Raw genomic sequence first — 18,709 nt, 5'->3', positions numbered from 1 at the left:
TCGACTCGACTCGCCTCGCCTTGCCTCGTCACGTCTCGCCACGACCCGCTTCGACTCGACTCGTTCCCGTATCCTGGGCCATAAGTCGCAGTTGGTTTCTCTTTCTACCACAGTCTGGGCCTGGCTATATGGCCTGGTCTAGTGGTTGCCACGTTGCCTTGGTAAAATGCCATGCACACTTTTGGTACAGTTTGCCCAACAGCATAAAGTGCACCCTACCCTCCTTTCTCCCCTCCATTTCTCCTCTCCTCCCTTCGTCTGTCTTCACTGTATGGCTGCCCCACTACCCCAAAGCTAGAAAACAATTTCGTTATCGTCGCCATTTTCCGGTGTTTTCCTTGTTCGGTCAGGAAGCAACTGCTCTCGTCTGCTCAACTCTCACTCCTCCTCTTCGGGTGTCTGACTGGCTGACAATTAAAATGGAAAGGGAATTAATTCGTATATCTGCTTAACTAATAAATGCTTATCCTAAAAATGGGGCTTCACTCAGACTTGCCAGCAAGACTTGCAAGCACTTTACTTATTTTTTGGGAGGGAAGCTGTCACAAACTTTCAGTCGAGTCTCTTCCCGAATGTCGCTGAGTGCACACAGAGAGAAAGAGAAAGAGAACGAGAAGGATTTTGGTCGCATCGTAGCACGAGCAGATCAATGACCTGTATTTCACAGCCTGAGACACATTTCAATCGATAAATGCATAGAGTTGGGGCAGCAGCACACACAGCAACGCAGCAAAGCAAACAGCGCAGACAGACAAAATACTCGACAGCAGCAACAACAACGAGGACGAGGATGAGAACGAGAACGAGGACAACAACAAGGACAACAACAACGACGTGGATGGAGCACGTAAAATATGCAAGCTTCCTACAGGAAAAGCCAAAATGGCAGACAGCAATGGGCAGTCAGCAGTCGACTGCTGTGGCAAGTGGCATGCGGCAGGGTGGCAGAGTGGCAAGCGAACGTGACGCAGCGCAGCAGTGAAATCAACCCAGCACATTTTAGATCTCAGCCAACAACAAAGAGGGTGGATACCGTTACTCTATGCTATTCTATGCGATTCTATTCTAGAACTTTCCGCGACATTCGCGCGACACACAAAAACAAATGAAATACTCAATAAGAGCGAAATATTTGTTATAACTGTTGTTGATAGATGGGCATAGCTTTATACCCCAAAACATGGGTCCTCAGCCAGACAGAATCCAATAACAGTGCTCTCTACACACTCGACATTAGAGACGAGCCATAAACCACAATGCCAACAAGGACAACGAACAACGAATAGCGGACAGCGGATAGAGGATAGAGAACAGAGGACAACCCCCAACAACTCAATAGCTCGACAGCAAAGAGCGCACAACCCATGGGGTGTTGTCTGAGTGCCCCAACAAAAGGCGACAAGCATCTGATATTAACCCAGACAGCAGACCATGTCGTCGTAACCATGTCGAAGGCGAGGAAATAGTATTTCAAACACGATAAAAGTGATAGACAGGGAACAATTATATATGATTCTATCTAAAGTACTTTAGGCACAAATATTTTGGAGAAATATAAGCATAATAATAAATATTATTAATACTTTAGAATAGATAACATGCGTCGTTATATTTTATATAAATAAAATATTTAGAAAATGTTGAACGTCAATGGATCAAGCAATCTAAAATTAAGATTGTTTCAAATAAAAACAAAACAAAATAGATTGAGTGTTTTTTAAGACATTTATTGTGTGTTTTCTAAAGTTTTTTAATATCAGTTACTAGAGTTTGAACCCAAGATTGAGCACAGCAACAACTTCGGAAATTGTGTTCTAATTTTAAAGGAAGGAAATTCCAACATTTGAAGAAATAAAAAAAAATTCTTTATTTTGTTAAATCAAAATTTGCAATCTTCTTTTTAATGTAGAATAAAATATTCTTGATGCAAGATTTTAAACTTTAAATAAAAATATTATTTCAAGATTATTGTATGATTAAAAAATATATGTCTACTTCTGAAAACTATAAAAAAATATGCCATTAATGCAGTAAGCCAGAATAATAAAAATAATAAATAATAATAAATTACATTAAAAAAAAAATAAAATAACAATAAACGTAATTTATTGGTCAATCAATAATAATTCGTATAAAACTGAAAATAGTTAGTGACTAGAGTCTTGATTAATATGCATTCCGATAAACAAATAAAATAAATGCATAGAAATTCCAATTGGGAATATGCAATGCATAAATTAAGACACATTCTCTCACATACGCTGCAAATAATAAAAGGAATTTGGAAATAATTGTGCATTGCATATTTGTTGAACACATGTAAATCGTGTCCAGACCGAAAATGAATCATTTTTCGAAGTGCATCAGCAAAGTCAATTAGTCTTACTAACACACTCCCACGTTAGTTATTCGTTTTATTTTCTTCTTTTTTTTTTTTTTTGTTGGTCGTGTTTTTGTCTCTGGGTTGGCTTTCATGTCACATCGAAGTCTAAAATGAAAACCACAGCGAAAGTCAGTACATAGAAAAAAGGGAAATTTGTGCAGACTGTAAACAGGCTGCAGACTGGCTGCAAACTGGAGTTCTATGCAGCGTATTTTACTCTCCCAAAACTGGGAGTTGTGCCGCCCCTTAGTGCATTGGGGGTTGGACCGTGTGTCGTCTGGCAGCTGCCACTGTTCTGCAGTGCACTCCACAAGATTGCAATGGCAGCTAGACAGACGGGTTGGGCCATTAATAAATAAGGGAGCAAGTTTAGTCATAGCTCTGGAATGCAACAAACTCGGAAAGTAAATGTTGTACCCGATTCCAAACGGAAATTAATTCGTCAAAAGATAAACTTTACAAAACAAAATGATAGCAAAATAAATTTTACTGAAATGCAATATTAAAACGAATAGTTAAATTTCGATTATGTTGAAAGGTTGAACAAATGTTAAAAGACCTTTGAAAATGCGAATAATTGAGTTTTCAACAACTAAGATTTTACAATGAAGGTTTAAAAAGTAACGGACAAGCAGCAGCACTGCTTGTAACCCAAAGCTAACTTAATTGCGAAACTGCTTGACGCTGTTAACTAACACTGCTTGTTAGTTCAACACGGCGCTGTAAATCGATGTTTCGTGTAAAAAGAGTAAAGCAGATATTTACATGAGACCAATTCTGTTTTACCAATCACCGAGTTATTTTATTTTTTATTTGGCTTAATGGAGTATTCTGTTAATTTCTTAAAGTTGCAGTGATATTTTAAAATTTTTTTGGGGAAAATCATATATGAGCTAGGTATCTTTTCGCTTTGAAATCGGACTAAAACTTTACTGCAATTGTAAAATAAATAAAAAAAAAAAAATTTGAGATAGAAATTCCATTTTTATTCACATACATATATAGTAAGTTCTATATATAGGAGGTAAACAATTTTCGCAATGCAAATATAATATATTTTCAATGCATACTTTTGGGCTGAACAAAGTTTTATTCGCTGCATGCGCCATAGGTCTGTTTTACGGTGGTGCACATTTGAGCCTGTGCATCGAAGTACATGCCATTAGCGCACTGCAAAGTATTACCAGACTGAGCGCCATTAACACACTTAATGTAATGCTGGCAGCCGGGAACTTCGGCCACTTCGAAACCATCGTCGCGACCATCGCAGCGATCCTCAACACACTTACGTTGGGCACGTTCTTCACACATGCTTCGCTCCTCGTTGAAGAAATATTCCACAGGACACTGTTGCCAAAGAGGGTCGGGATCCGGCTTACCAGAACCGAGATCATGGCAATAGAAGTATCCTCGACAGGTGCCACCATCGGCTGAAAATTTGTCTCGCTTCGCAAGCTTTTTGTTGCCACAAACCTCATCGGGTAACGGAATCTTCGCGCATTGCACCAGCGACTTTTTGATGCACTTTCCAGTGTTGACGTCGTAGTAGAGGCCGGTGGTACAGTTGACCGGAGTGAGTTTACCGGCACTGGCTGTCAGATACTTATCGCAGTTGTCTTCGTCCTTGATATTGGTCTTCGCTGGCACAACTTGAACCAGTTCAAATTTTGCATTGCAAATAGCATCCTTGGGATAGACACACATCTGCTGAGTCTGATCAAAATACATGTTGTTGGCGCATTGACCACTGCCCAAAAGACTAGTCTTATTACAATAATACCAATTGGCACAATTGAAGGTGTCGCCAACGTATCCAATAGTCTTTGAAGTGCAAGGATCGTCACAATAAGTATCTGACTTTTCCAGAGATTTGTAGCAAGCGTTCCTTAATAAATTGTATTGTAGTCCGTCAACACAGAGGCCGCCTGCAGTGCTTTTGAAGTTCTTGCAAACAATCCACCGATCGCAGTATCCTGGCTGACGTAGTTTCGTGCCATCCGGAAAGAGGCGACAAATATCCTCACTGACACCTAGGTATTCAGTTTGGCTACTGAGCTGCAGAAGCGCAGCGAATGCCAGCAAAGCGAGCAAAACTGCAAAATATTTGAAATTTTTATCACTGTTTTGAAACTATGACTTGAGAATGCCGAGTCAGACCTTGCATAGTTGTTTATGAACTGTGTCTTGTGGTTAATAAGAACCAAACTAACTGCCGGCAAATTGGGTATCTTGTATTTATACAACTGGAGAACATCTAAAATGCGCTGAAACTCCCATAATGTCAGAGGCATATATTAAGAAAGCAATTACTATTTCAATGGAGATAAGATTTCGGAATATCACATTGTATTATTGTATTGCTATCAGCCAAAACAGCAGCACAGAACCAGTAGAAGCAAACCAGCAAAAAGTCGAACCCCTTCCCTAAAAGTTAAGTTTCGTTTTATCGAATTGATGCACAGCTCACTACAAATCGTAATGCAGATATTAACATTAGGTTAATTGTGTTTTTGAAAGAGAAGTTAGTCATCATGCTTTATTATCATGCTATTCAATTCAAAGCTTTCTTTTGCTCTCAATATTTCAAATGTTACGGTGATTTTACATTTTAATTGCCTTTATTAAACGGACTGACAAATAATGTACATTCAAATAATTTTCTTGAGATATAAACTAAATTTATATATATTTTCATTGCCTTCAATGTTTCTTTTTACTTTTTAATCGGGCTGATATGTGAAGTTAATTGCAGAAACAATTTTCGAGAGATATAAATTTTATATATTTCTATTGCATACTTTTGGGCTGAGCAAAGTTTTATTCGCTGCATGCGCCATAGGTCTGTTTTACAGTGGTGCACTTTTGAGCCAGTGCATCAAAGTACATGCCATCATCGCACTCCAAAATATCACCAGACTGGGCACCATTCACACACTTAATGTAATGCTGGCAGCCGGGAACTTCGGCCACTTCGAAGCCATCGTCGCGACCATCGCAGCGATCCTCAACGCACTTGCGTTGGGCACGTTCTTCGCATATGCTGCGCTCCTCGTTGAAGAAATACGCGACTGGACATTGTTGCCAGAGGGGTGAGGGATCCGGGACACCAGAGCCGAGATCGTGACAATAGAAATAGCCACGGCAGGTGGCTCCATCGGCGACAAATTTGTTGCGGATCGCCAGCTTCTTGTTGCCACAAACCTCAGTGGGCAACGGATGCTTCGCGCATTGCACAAGCGACTTTTTGATGCACGCTCCCGTGTAGACATCGTAGTAGAGGTCGGTGGTACAGTTGACCGTAGTGAGCTTACCAGCACTGGCTGTCAGATACTTATCGCAGTTGCTTTCGTCCTTGATGTTGGTCTTCGCTGGGACAACTTGAACCAGTTCAAATTGGGCAGTGCACATGGCATCCTTGGGATAGACGCACATTTGTTGATTCTGATCAAAGTGCATGCTGTAAGGGCATATGCCACTGCTTAAAGTGGTAGCCTTATCGCAGTAATACCAATTGGCGCAGTTGAAGGTGTCTCCCACGTATCCACTAGTCTTTGAAGAACAAGGTGAATCACAGTAAGTATCTGACTTTTCCAGTGAAGCTTGACAAGCTCCCTTATTCAAATTGAAGACTTGTGGCGCTGTGCAGGTGCCACCGGTGGTGCTCTTGAAGTCCTTGCAAACAATCCACCGATCACAGTATCCCGGCTGTCGCAGCTTCGTGCCATCCGGAAAGAGGCGACAGATATCCTCGCTTATTCCGACATACTCTGTTTGGCTGCTTAGCTCCAAAAGCGCAGCAAATGCGAGCAATGCGAGCAAAACTGCAAAATATTTAAAAATTGTTAAAACTCCTTTCCAACTTTCACTTGAGAATGCACAGACAGACCTTGCATATTTTTTGTGAACTGTTTATTCACGGTCGATGAAAACTATACTAACTGACGGCGAAATGCGAATTTGGCATTTATACGGCTGGACAACATCGCAAAAGTGCTGGAACTTCCATAATGTCAGAGGCATATATTAAGAAAGCAATTACTATTTCACTGCAGATAAGATTTCGGAATGTCAGATTGTATTATTGTATTGCTATCAGGCAGAATAGACGCACAGAACCAGTAGCAGCAGAGCAGCAAAAAGTCGAACCCCTTCCCTAAAATTAACACAGCATTTTGCCTCTTGCCAAAGCTCATTGCGTTGATGCATTCTTGTCTTGTTTATTTTTTGCTTTTAAGGCAGATTGTACAAATAATGTTAAGATTAGGATTTCCATTTTTATGGCCTTGATCGTCGATCGTTGTTTCGACTATTCTGATTCAATTGGAATTTGGCATATTTTTCTAGTCTTCTCTTACACACATTTTTGTGTTTATTTATTAATGCGATTTTCAGAAAGATTTATGTTACCGAAAATATGATAACAGGACGATAATTATTTTTAAATTAGCCACACTCATAACAACAGGTGTAAATTATCAATGGTTTATTAATTTTTATTGGCGATAAGATTTCGGGCATTTCTATTCCACAGACAAGAGATCCAACCTTAGAAACAAACATTGACCTCTTCCTAGGGTTTTATTCTGTTGATTCATTAAAGGAAACTTTGAATTTCACATATAGACGACATATTACGTGACTTCCAGAATCTGAGTTTTGTTTTTACTGAATGTACAGAAATTGTGTTTACATTAGTTTACATTTTTGATTAAAATTTGTACTTCAGTTATGTATTTTTAAAAAGAAGAAGTATTTTAATATTCTTTTTTTTTGTAATTTATAATATATCATTTATTATGTTGTATAACATAAGTTTAAGTTAATTATATTTTGTATGTTAATGTTGTATTATTTATAGTATTTCTTGAAATTCAATTTTGAAGCTCATTTAATTAATTCTTCTAAAATATCTATGTAAAATGTAAATCATTCTATATTGAACAAACTACAATATATGTATTAACTATGCTATTAAACTTGAATGGCATAAATAAAAGCCAGTTTAAAATATTTATATTCATTCATTCTTCATCTTATCAATTAATCTACTATATATACAACTTTTTTTTATATTTTAATCATTGTTGAATGAATTGCAGTTTTTGTTTACTATGCTTTCCGTCTGGTAAATCTCCACAGTATTTATAATAATGATTTCTAATTGATTTGTTAACTGACGAGCCCTAGACAAACCGGAATGCGAAACCTTTTTTGCGGCACTTGAGAGGCTTCAGCCATGATCGCGGTCGACAGTTCAAGCCAATATTTGCACTTAATTTGCATGCTGATGAAAAAAGTTGAAACGCAGTTGAATGACACAGAATTGATAACAATATTTTACACTTTTATTTAAACACTTTATAAACTCTTTTTGCTTTTCGTTGTGTTTATGCACCGCTGATCGGTTCCAATAAAAAGCACTGATTTCGAATGGTGCTAGAATTGTAATAAAATGTGAATTTTTTTTGGCGATATATCTATGCACCAATCGATCTCAGTTCTTCAATTTGAACTGGATGGTGCATATGGCATTTGATTTAAATTTGATGTGAATACTCCTTTGGAATACGCGAGCGATTGCGATCACGATTACGACTGATAACGAGGCGAGAGTCAGAGAAGACTGTGTGGAGCACATGGCTCTGCTCTGCTTAAATCTGAGAAACCTGTTACACCTGAGAAGATTTTTACAATGGACTCGACATCGTTGTCGTCGTCGTTGTCGTGCATATGTGAGAGATTGTCGATCAACTCGTATTTCTGTCGTTGTTTGTACTCGCTTTTCCCTACCACACCCTCACACATACACACAGAAAGACTGAGAGGGAGATAGTTACCATGTAATGAATACCCATAAGCCTGCCATGGATCAATCTCCCAACTGTCTAGCCCAAGTCCAAAAGCTTTGGCATTGCCTACATTTGTTGCACTTCTTTTCATCGTTTAAGGCTGTGTGTTGTGTTTGTGTTTGTGTAATTTAATTCAAGCGTACCTCGCTTGCCATCTTTTAGTTGTAGTCTCTCTTTTCTTTTTGTTTTTGCTTTATTAAATAATTAGAATTGTTTTGGTTTCAGTTTCCAGCGGATCCCATCTAACGCGCTCCACAGCAGGAAGCCAGTCACCGCACTTCTTTTCAAACATAACAGTACCTGGGGGCAACCTATCCATGTTCATTGTCTGCCATGAATATATGTAAATAGTTAAACCATTTCTTGACTTTCTGCCATCAGCTGACATCCGATCTGACACCATTTCTAGCCACCTTTTGTCTCGCAATTGCAGAAGCGTCACCTACTCGCATACTGTTATTCGATTGGCTCTTTGATATCGTATACTATATCAATATTTACAGCTCTGCGAGCTGACTGGCCGACTGATAGACCGTCTGATCAGCGACCAGCTGAGAACGATTCATGATACGCAACAAATGACGTACATTATCATTGACACGGAATTTTTTCTGGCAATTATCGTACTACCCCCAATGGCTGGCGTTTTCCAATCAAAACATTATAATTTACTCGATCTGTTTACCAATCTGCTTTTTATAACGACCGATACTAAACTTTTTTTGCCGACGTTTAGTATGTTTAAAGTCATTACTAAAAACCCACTTCTTTCATGTTGTCGTATTATTTATTTCACCATGGAATGTTTCTGGAGACCTCATAAATATTTAGTATAACAATAGTTTAAAAATAAGCAATTATATTTAAAGTAAAAAACTTGTTAGAAAGACGCAAGTAAGATAATTGACACCCGTTTTCAATAGAACCAAAACAGCACGGTATTTTAGTTAGAATTAAGCAAATAAACAATAAAATATGCCGAAATGTAAATTTGATTGTCAAACAAAACAGTTAACATTCAACATGAGCGTCACTTTTTGCCATATAAAATTACTAAGTCAAAGATTAAGTGTTTCAAAATACTTTTAATGAGCTGAATCCAGAATTACAAAATGCAGGAAAGTTACAAAATATAATTTGTTTGTTGTATGGAAAAAGAATTTACAATTTTCTAAAAATATAATAATTTTCATTTTACGAGAGGCTTATGCATCCACTACATTTTTAGGTAGGAGTAAGTATGCTTTACAAAAGATGAATAAGCTGAAGTGTTTGATATGAGAGTGAAAAAAAATACAATCAAAATATTATGTGGCATACTTTTGGCCAAGGTTTCAATAATTCAATCAAAAAAACCTCTGATAAGATAATGTCGAATTGTATATACATATGTACATATATGCAAAATTATTTATTTACCCTCAGAGCAATTAAGCAAAAAGATGGAAATGCACTTGGCATTGATTAATAAAAATTCAAAGCGAGAATTTGCAAAACTTGTTTGTTTATGGTGGCGCTAATAGTTCTGCGAATTTTGAAATGTTTTCCATTTCATTGACGAGTTGATATCAATATTTGCAATCCAAACGATGCGTTATCAAGCGTGCAGAGAGAACAACATAAAATATGGTTCGGTGCGGTGCAAACACGTCCGTTCCGTTTGATAAGGGAGCGCCGCAAACCGTAACAAGCGCGTAATTACTCACACAGGCAGCAGCTTCGATAACATGCAAGAGAGCGAATTAATCAAGAGATAAATAAGTTTATTGGTATTATCAAAAGATTGACTACTGATTTCATTCACAAATGTCTACATATGCGTATGCCAATTTTTCCACTTCCATAAATGCTCCGCAGCTGCCTGTCAGGAGGTTCAGTACAATTAGAAGCTGCTCCAAGTAAGTTGAAGCAATGAGCCAACTAAAGGGAATCGGTAAGCATTAAAGTATTCTTCTCTAATACTTTTATAATATACCAATTCTTATTCGTTACAGTCTTCATATCTTTACTCTGTGTGCTGAGTGCACTGGCTGCCGATTGGACGGATATTTGTGCCTTTGAAGACGATGGCACTCGTTTACCTTTGCCCCTCGATTGCAAACGCTATGTGCTCTGCTCGGATCGCGAGATTGCCGCCATACGCAGTTGTCCACGTGGCCTGCACTTCAATCACAAGCTGGGTGAATGTGATTTCCAATGGCGTGCAGACTGCAGTGGACTCTCGCTTTATGCCAATGCCGATAGCGATGATGATTGTGTATGTAGTTGCTGTGCTGATGAGTGTCAGGCGAGTGATCTGATCGAGGCCACAACTCCTTGTCTGCCTGTGGAGGAGACTACAGTCAACACGGAGACAACACCCGCAGACAACACCGACAGCACCTTCGATGAGGGAGAGGACACCACAGGAGCTCCTAACACAGACTCCACTTCTAGACCTACCACAGATTCAACTACCTCTAGACCTACAACAGATTCAACAACTTCTAACACAGGTTCTACCTCAAGACCCAACACAGATTCGACTACCTTAAGACCAACCACAGACTCAACTACCTCAAGACCTACCACAGACTCAACTACTTCAAGTGGCTCATCCACCAGCAGCCCCATAGTGCCCTCCTATTGCAGCGACAAGCGTCCCAATTGTGCCAATGAATTGGATGGCGCCCGAGTGCCCATTGATGGCGTCTGCACCAGCTATTTGCAATGTAGTCACGGCTGTAGCTACGAACAGCCATGTCCCAGTGGCCTGTACTTTGATCCTGATACCGAGATGTGCGACTACTTCTGGAATGTGGAGTGTGAGCCCAACGACACTGAGGATGCAACTGGCGGCGAAATCGCCGGACCCTCTGGCACCACTTGCACTGATCAGAGTGTTTGTGCCGGTCAACGCGATGGTAAAATGTTTGCTAATAACGAGACAAATGGTTACTTTGTCTGCCAGTGTCAATGTCCAATTGCCATGCCCTGTGATGCCAACACAAAGTTCAATGAGGAGGCGCAGGTTTGTGACTGGGATCGCACTTCTTCTGCTACGGCGAATGTTATATGCCCCGATGGTTTGGTCTACAATGCAACCTCCGATCAGTGCGATTATCCCGAAGGTTATGTACCGGAAGTTGTGTGCGATAATGATGCCACCGTGTGTCAGAACCAAACAGAAGGCGCTCTATTCCCCATTGAGGGTGTTTGCAACAAGTTCTACAAATGCAACTTCAATTGTGCCGTAGAACAATCTTGTCCCAACAATTTGCTCTATGATTCTGTGAAAGAGCTCTGCGATTATCCGCAGAATGTTTACTGTGAGTGGCCCTATACCCCACCGTCGGGACCCACTGCTGGACCCTCGGGTATTTCCTGTGAGAGCAATGGTCGTTGTCTCGGTGAAAGAGAGGGCGTGTTTTTCCCCTCCTTGACCAGCTGCAGTGGCTATATTGTCTGTCAGTGCGAGTGCGAGGTTGAGATGCAGTGCTCTGGTGATCTCTACTGGGATCAGACGCTTAAGACCTGTAACTATGCCAATAAGGTCAATTGTACCTTGTAAAGTTGGATGTTTACATTAATAAAACTACAATGTATAATGAAATTGCTGTTGTTTTATAGGTTTTATAATATTTCTCAACTATTTTTGATTTAACATAAATAATGAATCCGTTTGTATCTTTCTAAGTTGTTTCATTGAACACTTGTTCAATGTTAAAACATAGATAGGAAAACAGTAGACTAGACAAAAAATCGAGATAAATAGATAAAAAAAAGACCTATAGATATCAAACAGCATAATTCGTTTGTTTTATATTGTAACGACAATTTTCTATTTACAACGTAGATCACTAAAGGGTTAAAAGGTAAATGCATATGCTATTGAATTTCATTTAAGATTTTGGTACTACCAATTAACAAATTTTGGCAATAAAAGCATTGATTTCAAAAATTTTCAAAGTCATGGCACAGCATCATTTTTGACAATTAATAATAGTTAAAAGTTACAGTTTTTTGAAAAGTCATGCACCAGTTGCGATAAATACAACATGTAATGTTAAATTATCAGATCCAATATCAGATAAAAACATCTCATTACTCTGATTGCTGGAAAATATAAAAGGTGCAAATTAGAGAAACATCGTTAGTAGGCATCTGAGAATCTAAGAAATTACAACACAAAATGTACCTGCAAAAGAAATATCAAAATGGTAGATTTCGAATCCTTTTAAAAATACAACATTTAAAAATGAAACAGTAATTGACATAAAATTCGTTATTCAGTCCTCTTGATGTGTCTCCTGTGCTGGCAGATCACCGAAACCCTGACTGCCAACTGCTGTCAAGAAGGTGCAACCCAAGCGAACCCCCTCGATTGCACCCAGTACTATGTTTGCTCGGGTGGAGTCCTCGTTTCCCAGTCCTGTCCCAGTGGAGACTATTGGAATGCGGGTACCTGTGAACAGAACAACGGACAATGTTGTCCTGGCAGCTGCAGCGGTGATGAACTCCAGGTGGATCCCCAGAATTGTGCTGCCTACTATCAGTGTGTGAATGGACAGATTGTGAATCAGAAATGCGCCACTGGAACTTATTTCGATACCTCAATCAAGGCATGTGTGGTCGACAGTGAAGGTATTTGTGTTGGCTAAACTTGTTGAGTTTGTGTTAAAAAAAACACTTGTAAAATGCTATAATAAACATTCATTTTGATGCTATATTGAATTTAACAGAAATGCTACTTTTATTTAGAGGACGTGATTAGGCGAGCGTTAAGCAAATATGCAGATATTATTTTCAATAAGAAACATTCTCAGCTTAACTTTTCCAATCTTCCCTCGGGAATCAGTGTACTACGACTCAGAACTTCCAAATTTAAATCCAGTCTTAACGTCTTGAAAAAGATTATCAAAAGCACTGTTAATAGCTTTTAAAGTTTTACCATAAAATCACAGAATTTAAAATTATCTTTGCATATTTATATTGACCATTTAAAAGACTTAACATTAAAGCTTAAGTCATGTTTTATGACTTTTATATTGAGTTGAAAATCTTTTCCATGAAAACGTTAAAAGAGGTGTTATCAAAGTTTTTTAAGCTTATTCTTAGTTCGCCTAAAAGCTTTAAAAATAGTAATTAGACTTCCAAATAAACGTGCTTTTTGAAAGTTATTTTTGGAGAAGAATCTGTAGTCACGAGCAGCACGAGTTTTTCTTATCAAGCACACTCCCTTAGGAACACTTTCAATTTGTGTGTACAAGTTTTATCACCTGAATTTCCAGTTTGTGGTTGTTGTCTTCGGTGACCTTAGAAAAATGTTCGGATGGTTTAGATAGCAAAATGTTGCACACCTCCATTGAGCAGAAACATGAAGAAATTATTTATTTATGTTATTCCATGCCTTTTTTTTATCAGATTTAAACTTTCTATTTGCGAGCATCGATAGCGTGTTCAACTATACTTACTATATATTCCTGATATTATCAGTGAGTAGTGGAGTCCTCTTTATCGCTATGCCTTGCATCCGACCCAAAAGAACAGAAACATTTCATTATATTAATTGCCGGAAAATATAAAAGCCGATACAAGATGCGAGAGAACTCAGTAGGCGAATCTTCCATCGAAGGAATACGTCGTCGTTCAACACGCGCAAAAATGCTACACAATAGCAAGTTCAACCTGGGTGAGGCCATCCTCTATTTAAGAATACAAAACAACAATTCTTCATTGTGAAACACTTCCTGTTGCAGCCTCCTTCCTGCTGATTGCCATCTCGTTGGCCACTCGTGCGACAGCTGAAGATTGTTGTGAACCCGGAGATGTTAAGCTGGATCCCGATGATTGCACCAAGTACTTCGTTTGCTGCACGGGCAAATTCAAGCCGATGTCCTGTCCCAGCGGTGAATATTGGAATGCCGGTGCAGGTCAATGTGAAATCGACAATGGTGAGTGCAACTGCAATGGCCAAACCTGCATCGAGGGTGACATTATCACCGATGCCAACAACTGCAGCAACTTCAAGATCTGCGTAAATGGCAAGTATCAGTCCGAGCCTTGTCCCAGTGGAGAGTACTGGAACTCGGCCGCCCACGAATGCCAGCTGGATGAAGGTCAATGCGTTGGCACAACACCGCCGCCAGTCTGCTTAGATGGCGAGGTCAAGGAGAATGAGGCCAACTGCGCTGGCTACTACAACTGCACCAATGGCCAATGGGTGGGGCATCTGTGTAATGCTGGCAAATACTGGAACGTCCAGGCTAAGGAGTGTCAGAAGGATGAGGGTCAATGCAATGGCGGCTCAGAGTGTGAAGATGGCGATGTTAAGGAAAATGAAGACAATTGCGCTGGCTATTATAACTGTATCAATGGCACATATGTGCCACAGCTTTGTGGCGCAGGACTCTACTGGAGTGTGGAAGCCAAGGACTGTGTCGTCGACAATGGCGAATGCAATGGCCCGCAAGGTCCCGATTGTGACGATGGCACTGTTGTCGTGAATCCTTCCAATTGCTCTGGTTTCTACAACTGCACCAACGGTAAATTTGTGTTCCAACTTTGCGGATCAGGACTCTACTGGAACAACACGATCCAGGCGTGCGAAAAGGACGAAGGACAATGCGTTGGCACCCCATCTCCCGTGTGTGAAGAAGGTGCACTTAAGGTCGATGACGACAACTGTGCTGGTTACTTGCAGTGTATTAATAATTCCTGGGTGAACAAAGACTGCGCGGCTCAAAGCTACTTCGATAAAGATCTGCTGACGTGTGTCATCGATAGCGACGGTGTTTGTGTCTGTGCCGATGGAGACCTTAAGGTGAATACCGCGAACTGCACAGGTTACTACAACTGCACCAATGGCCAATACGTTGCGCAATTCTGCGCATCAGGACTTTACTGGAATTCCGAGGACAAGCAGTGTCAGAAGGATGAAGGACAATGCAATCCCACACCATCTCCCGTGTGTGTCGAGGGCTCTCTTAAGGTCGATGACGCCAACTGTGCTGGTTACTTGCAGTGCACCAACAACTCGTGGGTGACTAAAGAGTGTGGAACTGGTAACTACTTCGACAAAGATCTTTTGGCGTGTGTGGTGGACAGCGATGGTGTTTGCGTACCCAAGGAATGTGTCGATGGAGATCTTAAGGCGAATACAGCGAACTGCACTGGTTACTACAACTGCACCAATGGCCAATACGTTGCGCAATTCTGCGGATCAGGACTTTACTGGAATGCTGCCGACAAGCAGTGTCAGAAGGATGAAGGACAATGCAATCCCACACCATCTCCCGTGTGTGTCGAAGGCTCCCTTAAGGTCGATGACGCCAACTGTGCTGGTTACTTGCAGTGCACCAACAATTCGTGGGTGACTAAAGAGTGTGGAACTGGTAACTACTTCGACAAAGATCTTCTGGCGTGTGTGGTGGACAGCGATGGTGTTTGCGTACCCAAGGAATGTGTCGATGGAGATCTTAAGGCGAATACAGCGAACTGCACTGGTTACTACAACTGCACCAATGGCCAATACGTTGCGCAATTCTGCGGATCAGGACTTTACTGGAATGCTGCCGACAAGCAGTGTCAGAAGGATGAAGGACAATGCAATCCCACACCATCTCCCGTGTGTGTCGAGGGCTCTCTTAAGGTCGATGACGCCAACTGTGCTGGTTACTTGCAGTGCACCAACAACTCGTGGGTGACTAAAGAGTGTGGAACTGGTAACTACTTCGACAAAGATCTTTTGGGCGTGTGTGTGGTGGACAGCGATGGTGTTTGCGTACCCAAGGAATGTGTCGATGGAGATCTTAAGGCGAATACAGCGAACTGCACTGGTTACTACAACTGCACCAATGGCCAATACGTTGCGCAATTCTGCGGATCAGGACTTTACTGGAATGCTGCCGACAAGCAGTGTCAGAAGGATGAAGGACAATGCAATCCCACACCATCTCCCGTGTGTGTCGAGGGCTCTCTTAAGGTCGATGACGCCAACTGTGCTGGTTACTTGCAGTGCACCAACAATTTGTGGGTGACTAAAGAGTGTGGAACTGGTAACTACTTCGACAAAGATCTTCTGGCGTGTGTGGTGGACAGCGATGGTGTTTGCGTACCCAAGGAATGTGTCGACGGAGATGTTAAGGAAAATACCGAGAACTGCGCTGGTTTCTACAACTGCACCAACGGTCAATACGTGGCTCAACTCTGCGGATCGGGACTTTACTGGAATGCTGCCGACAAGCAGTGCCAGAAGGATGAAGGACAATGCAATGCTACACCATCTCCGGTGTGTGAGGAGGGTACACTTAAGGTGAATGAAGCCAACTGTGCTGGTTACTTGCAGTGCGTGAACAACGCGTGGGTCGCAAGACTGTGTGCATCTCAGAGCTACTTTAATGCTGATCTGTTGGCGTGTGTTGTGGATACAGATGGTGTTTGCGTTCCGAAGGTCTGCGATCCCGAGTGCTGTGATCAGCCCAATGATTGGTTGGGTCCTGTGGACAACAACTGTTCCGCATTCGTACACTGTCTCTATGGCAACAAATTTGAGATGAGATGCCCCAATAATCTGCAGTTCAACAATGTCACCAAGGAGTGCGATTATCCCGAGAATGTGCAGTGTGAGGATGGCTCGGAACCTCCAAGTGGTCCCACTGCAGGTCCTTCGGGCACCTACTGCGAGAGCAAGGGTCGTTGTGTTGGCCAGTCCGATGGCACTATGTTGGCTGATGAGGATGCATGCAGCAGTTCCTATATCGTCTGCCAGTGCGAGTGCGCGATCAACTTCAAGTGCAACGCCGGTCTTGTGTTTAACCAGAAGCTCAAAGTTTGTGACTGGCCCACAAGTGTGGATTGTTAAGTTCCTTTAATAAAAATAGAATATATGAAGCTGCACTTAAATTGAGTTTTTATTAAGAAAAAAAGATTTAATGAATGTGTAGAAACGTGTCTAAAAATTTGTTCATACAAACTTAACTATCAACGCATATCTCACACGGTAGATAGGTAGCTTACATAATTTGATCGATATCCCAAATATCCCAACATAATAAAGAAAAAGTCACTGATGTTATTAAATGAATATAGTATTCTTTATAACTTACTATCTGACTGAACTCTCAACGCACTGGACAATCGGAAAGCATTAATATTATAATTAATTTCATTATTCCTGATTTGGTTGCGATCTGATTAAAAATTAAAAAAAAAGTTATTCACTATTATTATTTTCTATGGGAAAAATCGCCTACTTACTGCGGGTCTTACTTGAGTTGGCTGAAAATCTGGTATATTTTGCACCATATGGTATATTTTGAGCGAAGAACTATATCAATATACCAAATATATCCCATGTTATATTTATACCCGCTACCCATAGGGTAGAAGGGTATTATAACTTTGTGCCGGCAGGAAATGTATGTAACAGGTAGAAGGAGGCATCTCCGACCCTATAAAGTATATATATTCTTGATCAGCGTCAACAGCCGAGACGATATGGCCATGTCCGTCTGTCCGTCTGTCTGTCCGTCCGTATGAAACAGAGACTATAAGAGATAGAGCTATAATTTTTTTTCGACAGCATTTGTTCCACTTCCGCCCCCGCAAATCAAAAAATCGAATAACAAGCGTAATTTTAAAGCTAGAGTTACGAATTTTGTTATGTACAATAATTACTGTAGTAGTTATGATTTCTCAAAATTTGGTTGCAATCAGATAAAAATTGTGGAAGTTATTAAAGAAATACTTTTGTATGGGCAAAAACGACTACTTACTAGGGGTCTAAGTTGCTTTGGCCGACAATCTGTCACATTGTGCCGTCTATGGTATATTTTGAATGGTGTACTATATCTATATACCAAACATATCATTTGGTATATTTTTAGTATTTTTTTTAGTATTTTCGGTATATTTTGAAAATGATACCGCAATATTTTGCCTTTATTAAAAGTGGTAGCGGGTATCTCACAGTCGAGCACACTCGACTGTAACTTTCTTACTTGTTTTTAGAATTTTTGTGGTATTTAATTTGGCATATATTTTAAAATTAATACCGCACCGTTTTGCTTTTATTTACAACGGGTAGCGGGTATTTCACAGTCGAGCACACTCTGCTGTAGCTTTCTTACTTGTTTGAATCTTTTTCAATATTAGTAATATTAGTAATTAGTATCAAGCGTCAATGAGAGTCAGCGGTGTAGCTAGGAATATCAGCAGTTGCCAGTCTTTGCAAAGTTCAATTTTTATACCCGCTACCCATAGGGTAGAAGAATATTATAACTTTGTGCCGACAGGAAATGCATATAACAGGTAGAAGAAGGCATCTCCGACCCTATAAAGTATATATATTCTTGATCAGCGTCAACAGCCGAGACGATCTAGCCATGTCCGTCTGTCCGTCTGTGTGTCTGTCCGTCTGTCCGTATGAACACCTAGATCTCAGAGACTATAAGATATAGAGCTATAATTTTTTTTCGACACCATTTGTTATGTTTGC

At 40.3% G+C, this 18,709-nt stretch overlaps 5 protein-coding genes across 5 annotated transcripts; 3 read left to right on the top strand and 2 right to left on the bottom strand.

The window, feature by feature from the left end:
* Positions 1–3,360: 3,360 nt before the first annotated feature.
* LOC117569728 (peritrophin-44-like) lies at positions 3,361–4,674 on the bottom strand. Its single transcript, XM_052003558.1, has 2 exons — positions 4,594–4,674; positions 3,361–4,513 (listed from the first exon to the last, which is right to left on the bottom strand). Exons 1-2 carry the CDS (start codon positions 4,672–4,674, stop codon positions 3,473–3,475), a joined length of 1,122 nt encoding a protein of 373 aa, XP_051859518.1. The 3' UTR covers positions 3,361–3,472.
* Positions 4,675–4,885: 211 nt separating this feature from the next.
* LOC117571262 (peritrophin-44) lies at positions 4,886–6,977 on the bottom strand. The gene is made up of 2 exons (XM_034253323.2): positions 6,270–6,977; positions 4,886–6,204 (listed from the first exon to the last, which is right to left on the bottom strand). Exons 1-2 carry the CDS (start codon positions 6,274–6,276, stop codon positions 5,201–5,203), a joined length of 1,011 nt encoding a protein of 336 aa, XP_034109214.1. The 5' UTR covers positions 6,277–6,977; the 3' UTR covers positions 4,886–5,200.
* A 3,106-nt stretch (positions 6,978–10,083) lies between these two features.
* LOC117571016 (chitin-binding domain protein cbd-1) lies at positions 10,084–11,819 on the top strand. Its single transcript, XM_034252974.2, has 2 exons — positions 10,084–10,165; positions 10,227–11,819. Exons 1-2 carry the CDS (start codon positions 10,144–10,146, stop codon positions 11,780–11,782), a joined length of 1,578 nt encoding a protein of 525 aa, XP_034108865.1. The 5' UTR covers positions 10,084–10,143; the 3' UTR covers positions 11,783–11,819.
* Positions 11,820–12,277: 458 nt separating this feature from the next.
* LOC117571017 (chitin-binding domain protein cbd-1-like) lies at positions 12,278–12,931 on the top strand. The gene is made up of 2 exons (XM_034252975.2): positions 12,278–12,431; positions 12,505–12,931. The coding sequence occupies exons 1-2, from the start codon at positions 12,404–12,406 to the stop codon at positions 12,870–12,872; spliced, it is 396 nt and encodes a 131-aa protein (XP_034108866.1). The 5' UTR covers positions 12,278–12,403; the 3' UTR covers positions 12,873–12,931.
* Positions 12,932–13,808: 877 nt separating this feature from the next.
* LOC117571014 (chitin-binding domain protein cbd-1) lies at positions 13,809–17,109 on the top strand. Its single transcript, XM_052004743.1, has 3 exons — positions 13,809–13,903; positions 13,971–15,202; positions 15,533–17,109. Exons 1-3 carry the CDS (start codon positions 13,810–13,812, stop codon positions 17,072–17,074), a joined length of 2,868 nt encoding a protein of 955 aa, XP_051860703.1. The 5' UTR covers position 13,809; the 3' UTR covers positions 17,075–17,109.
* Positions 17,110–18,709: the final 1,600 nt, after the last annotated feature.

This window comes from Drosophila albomicans, chromosome 3, assembly GCF_009650485.2.
Source record: "Drosophila albomicans strain 15112-1751.03 chromosome 3, ASM965048v2, whole genome shotgun sequence".
Lineage (NCBI taxonomy): Eukaryota > Metazoa > Arthropoda > Insecta > Diptera > Drosophilidae > Drosophila > Drosophila albomicans.
The sequence above is the reverse complement of the archived record's forward strand: the minus strand, read 5'-3'. Positions and strand labels throughout refer to the sequence as shown.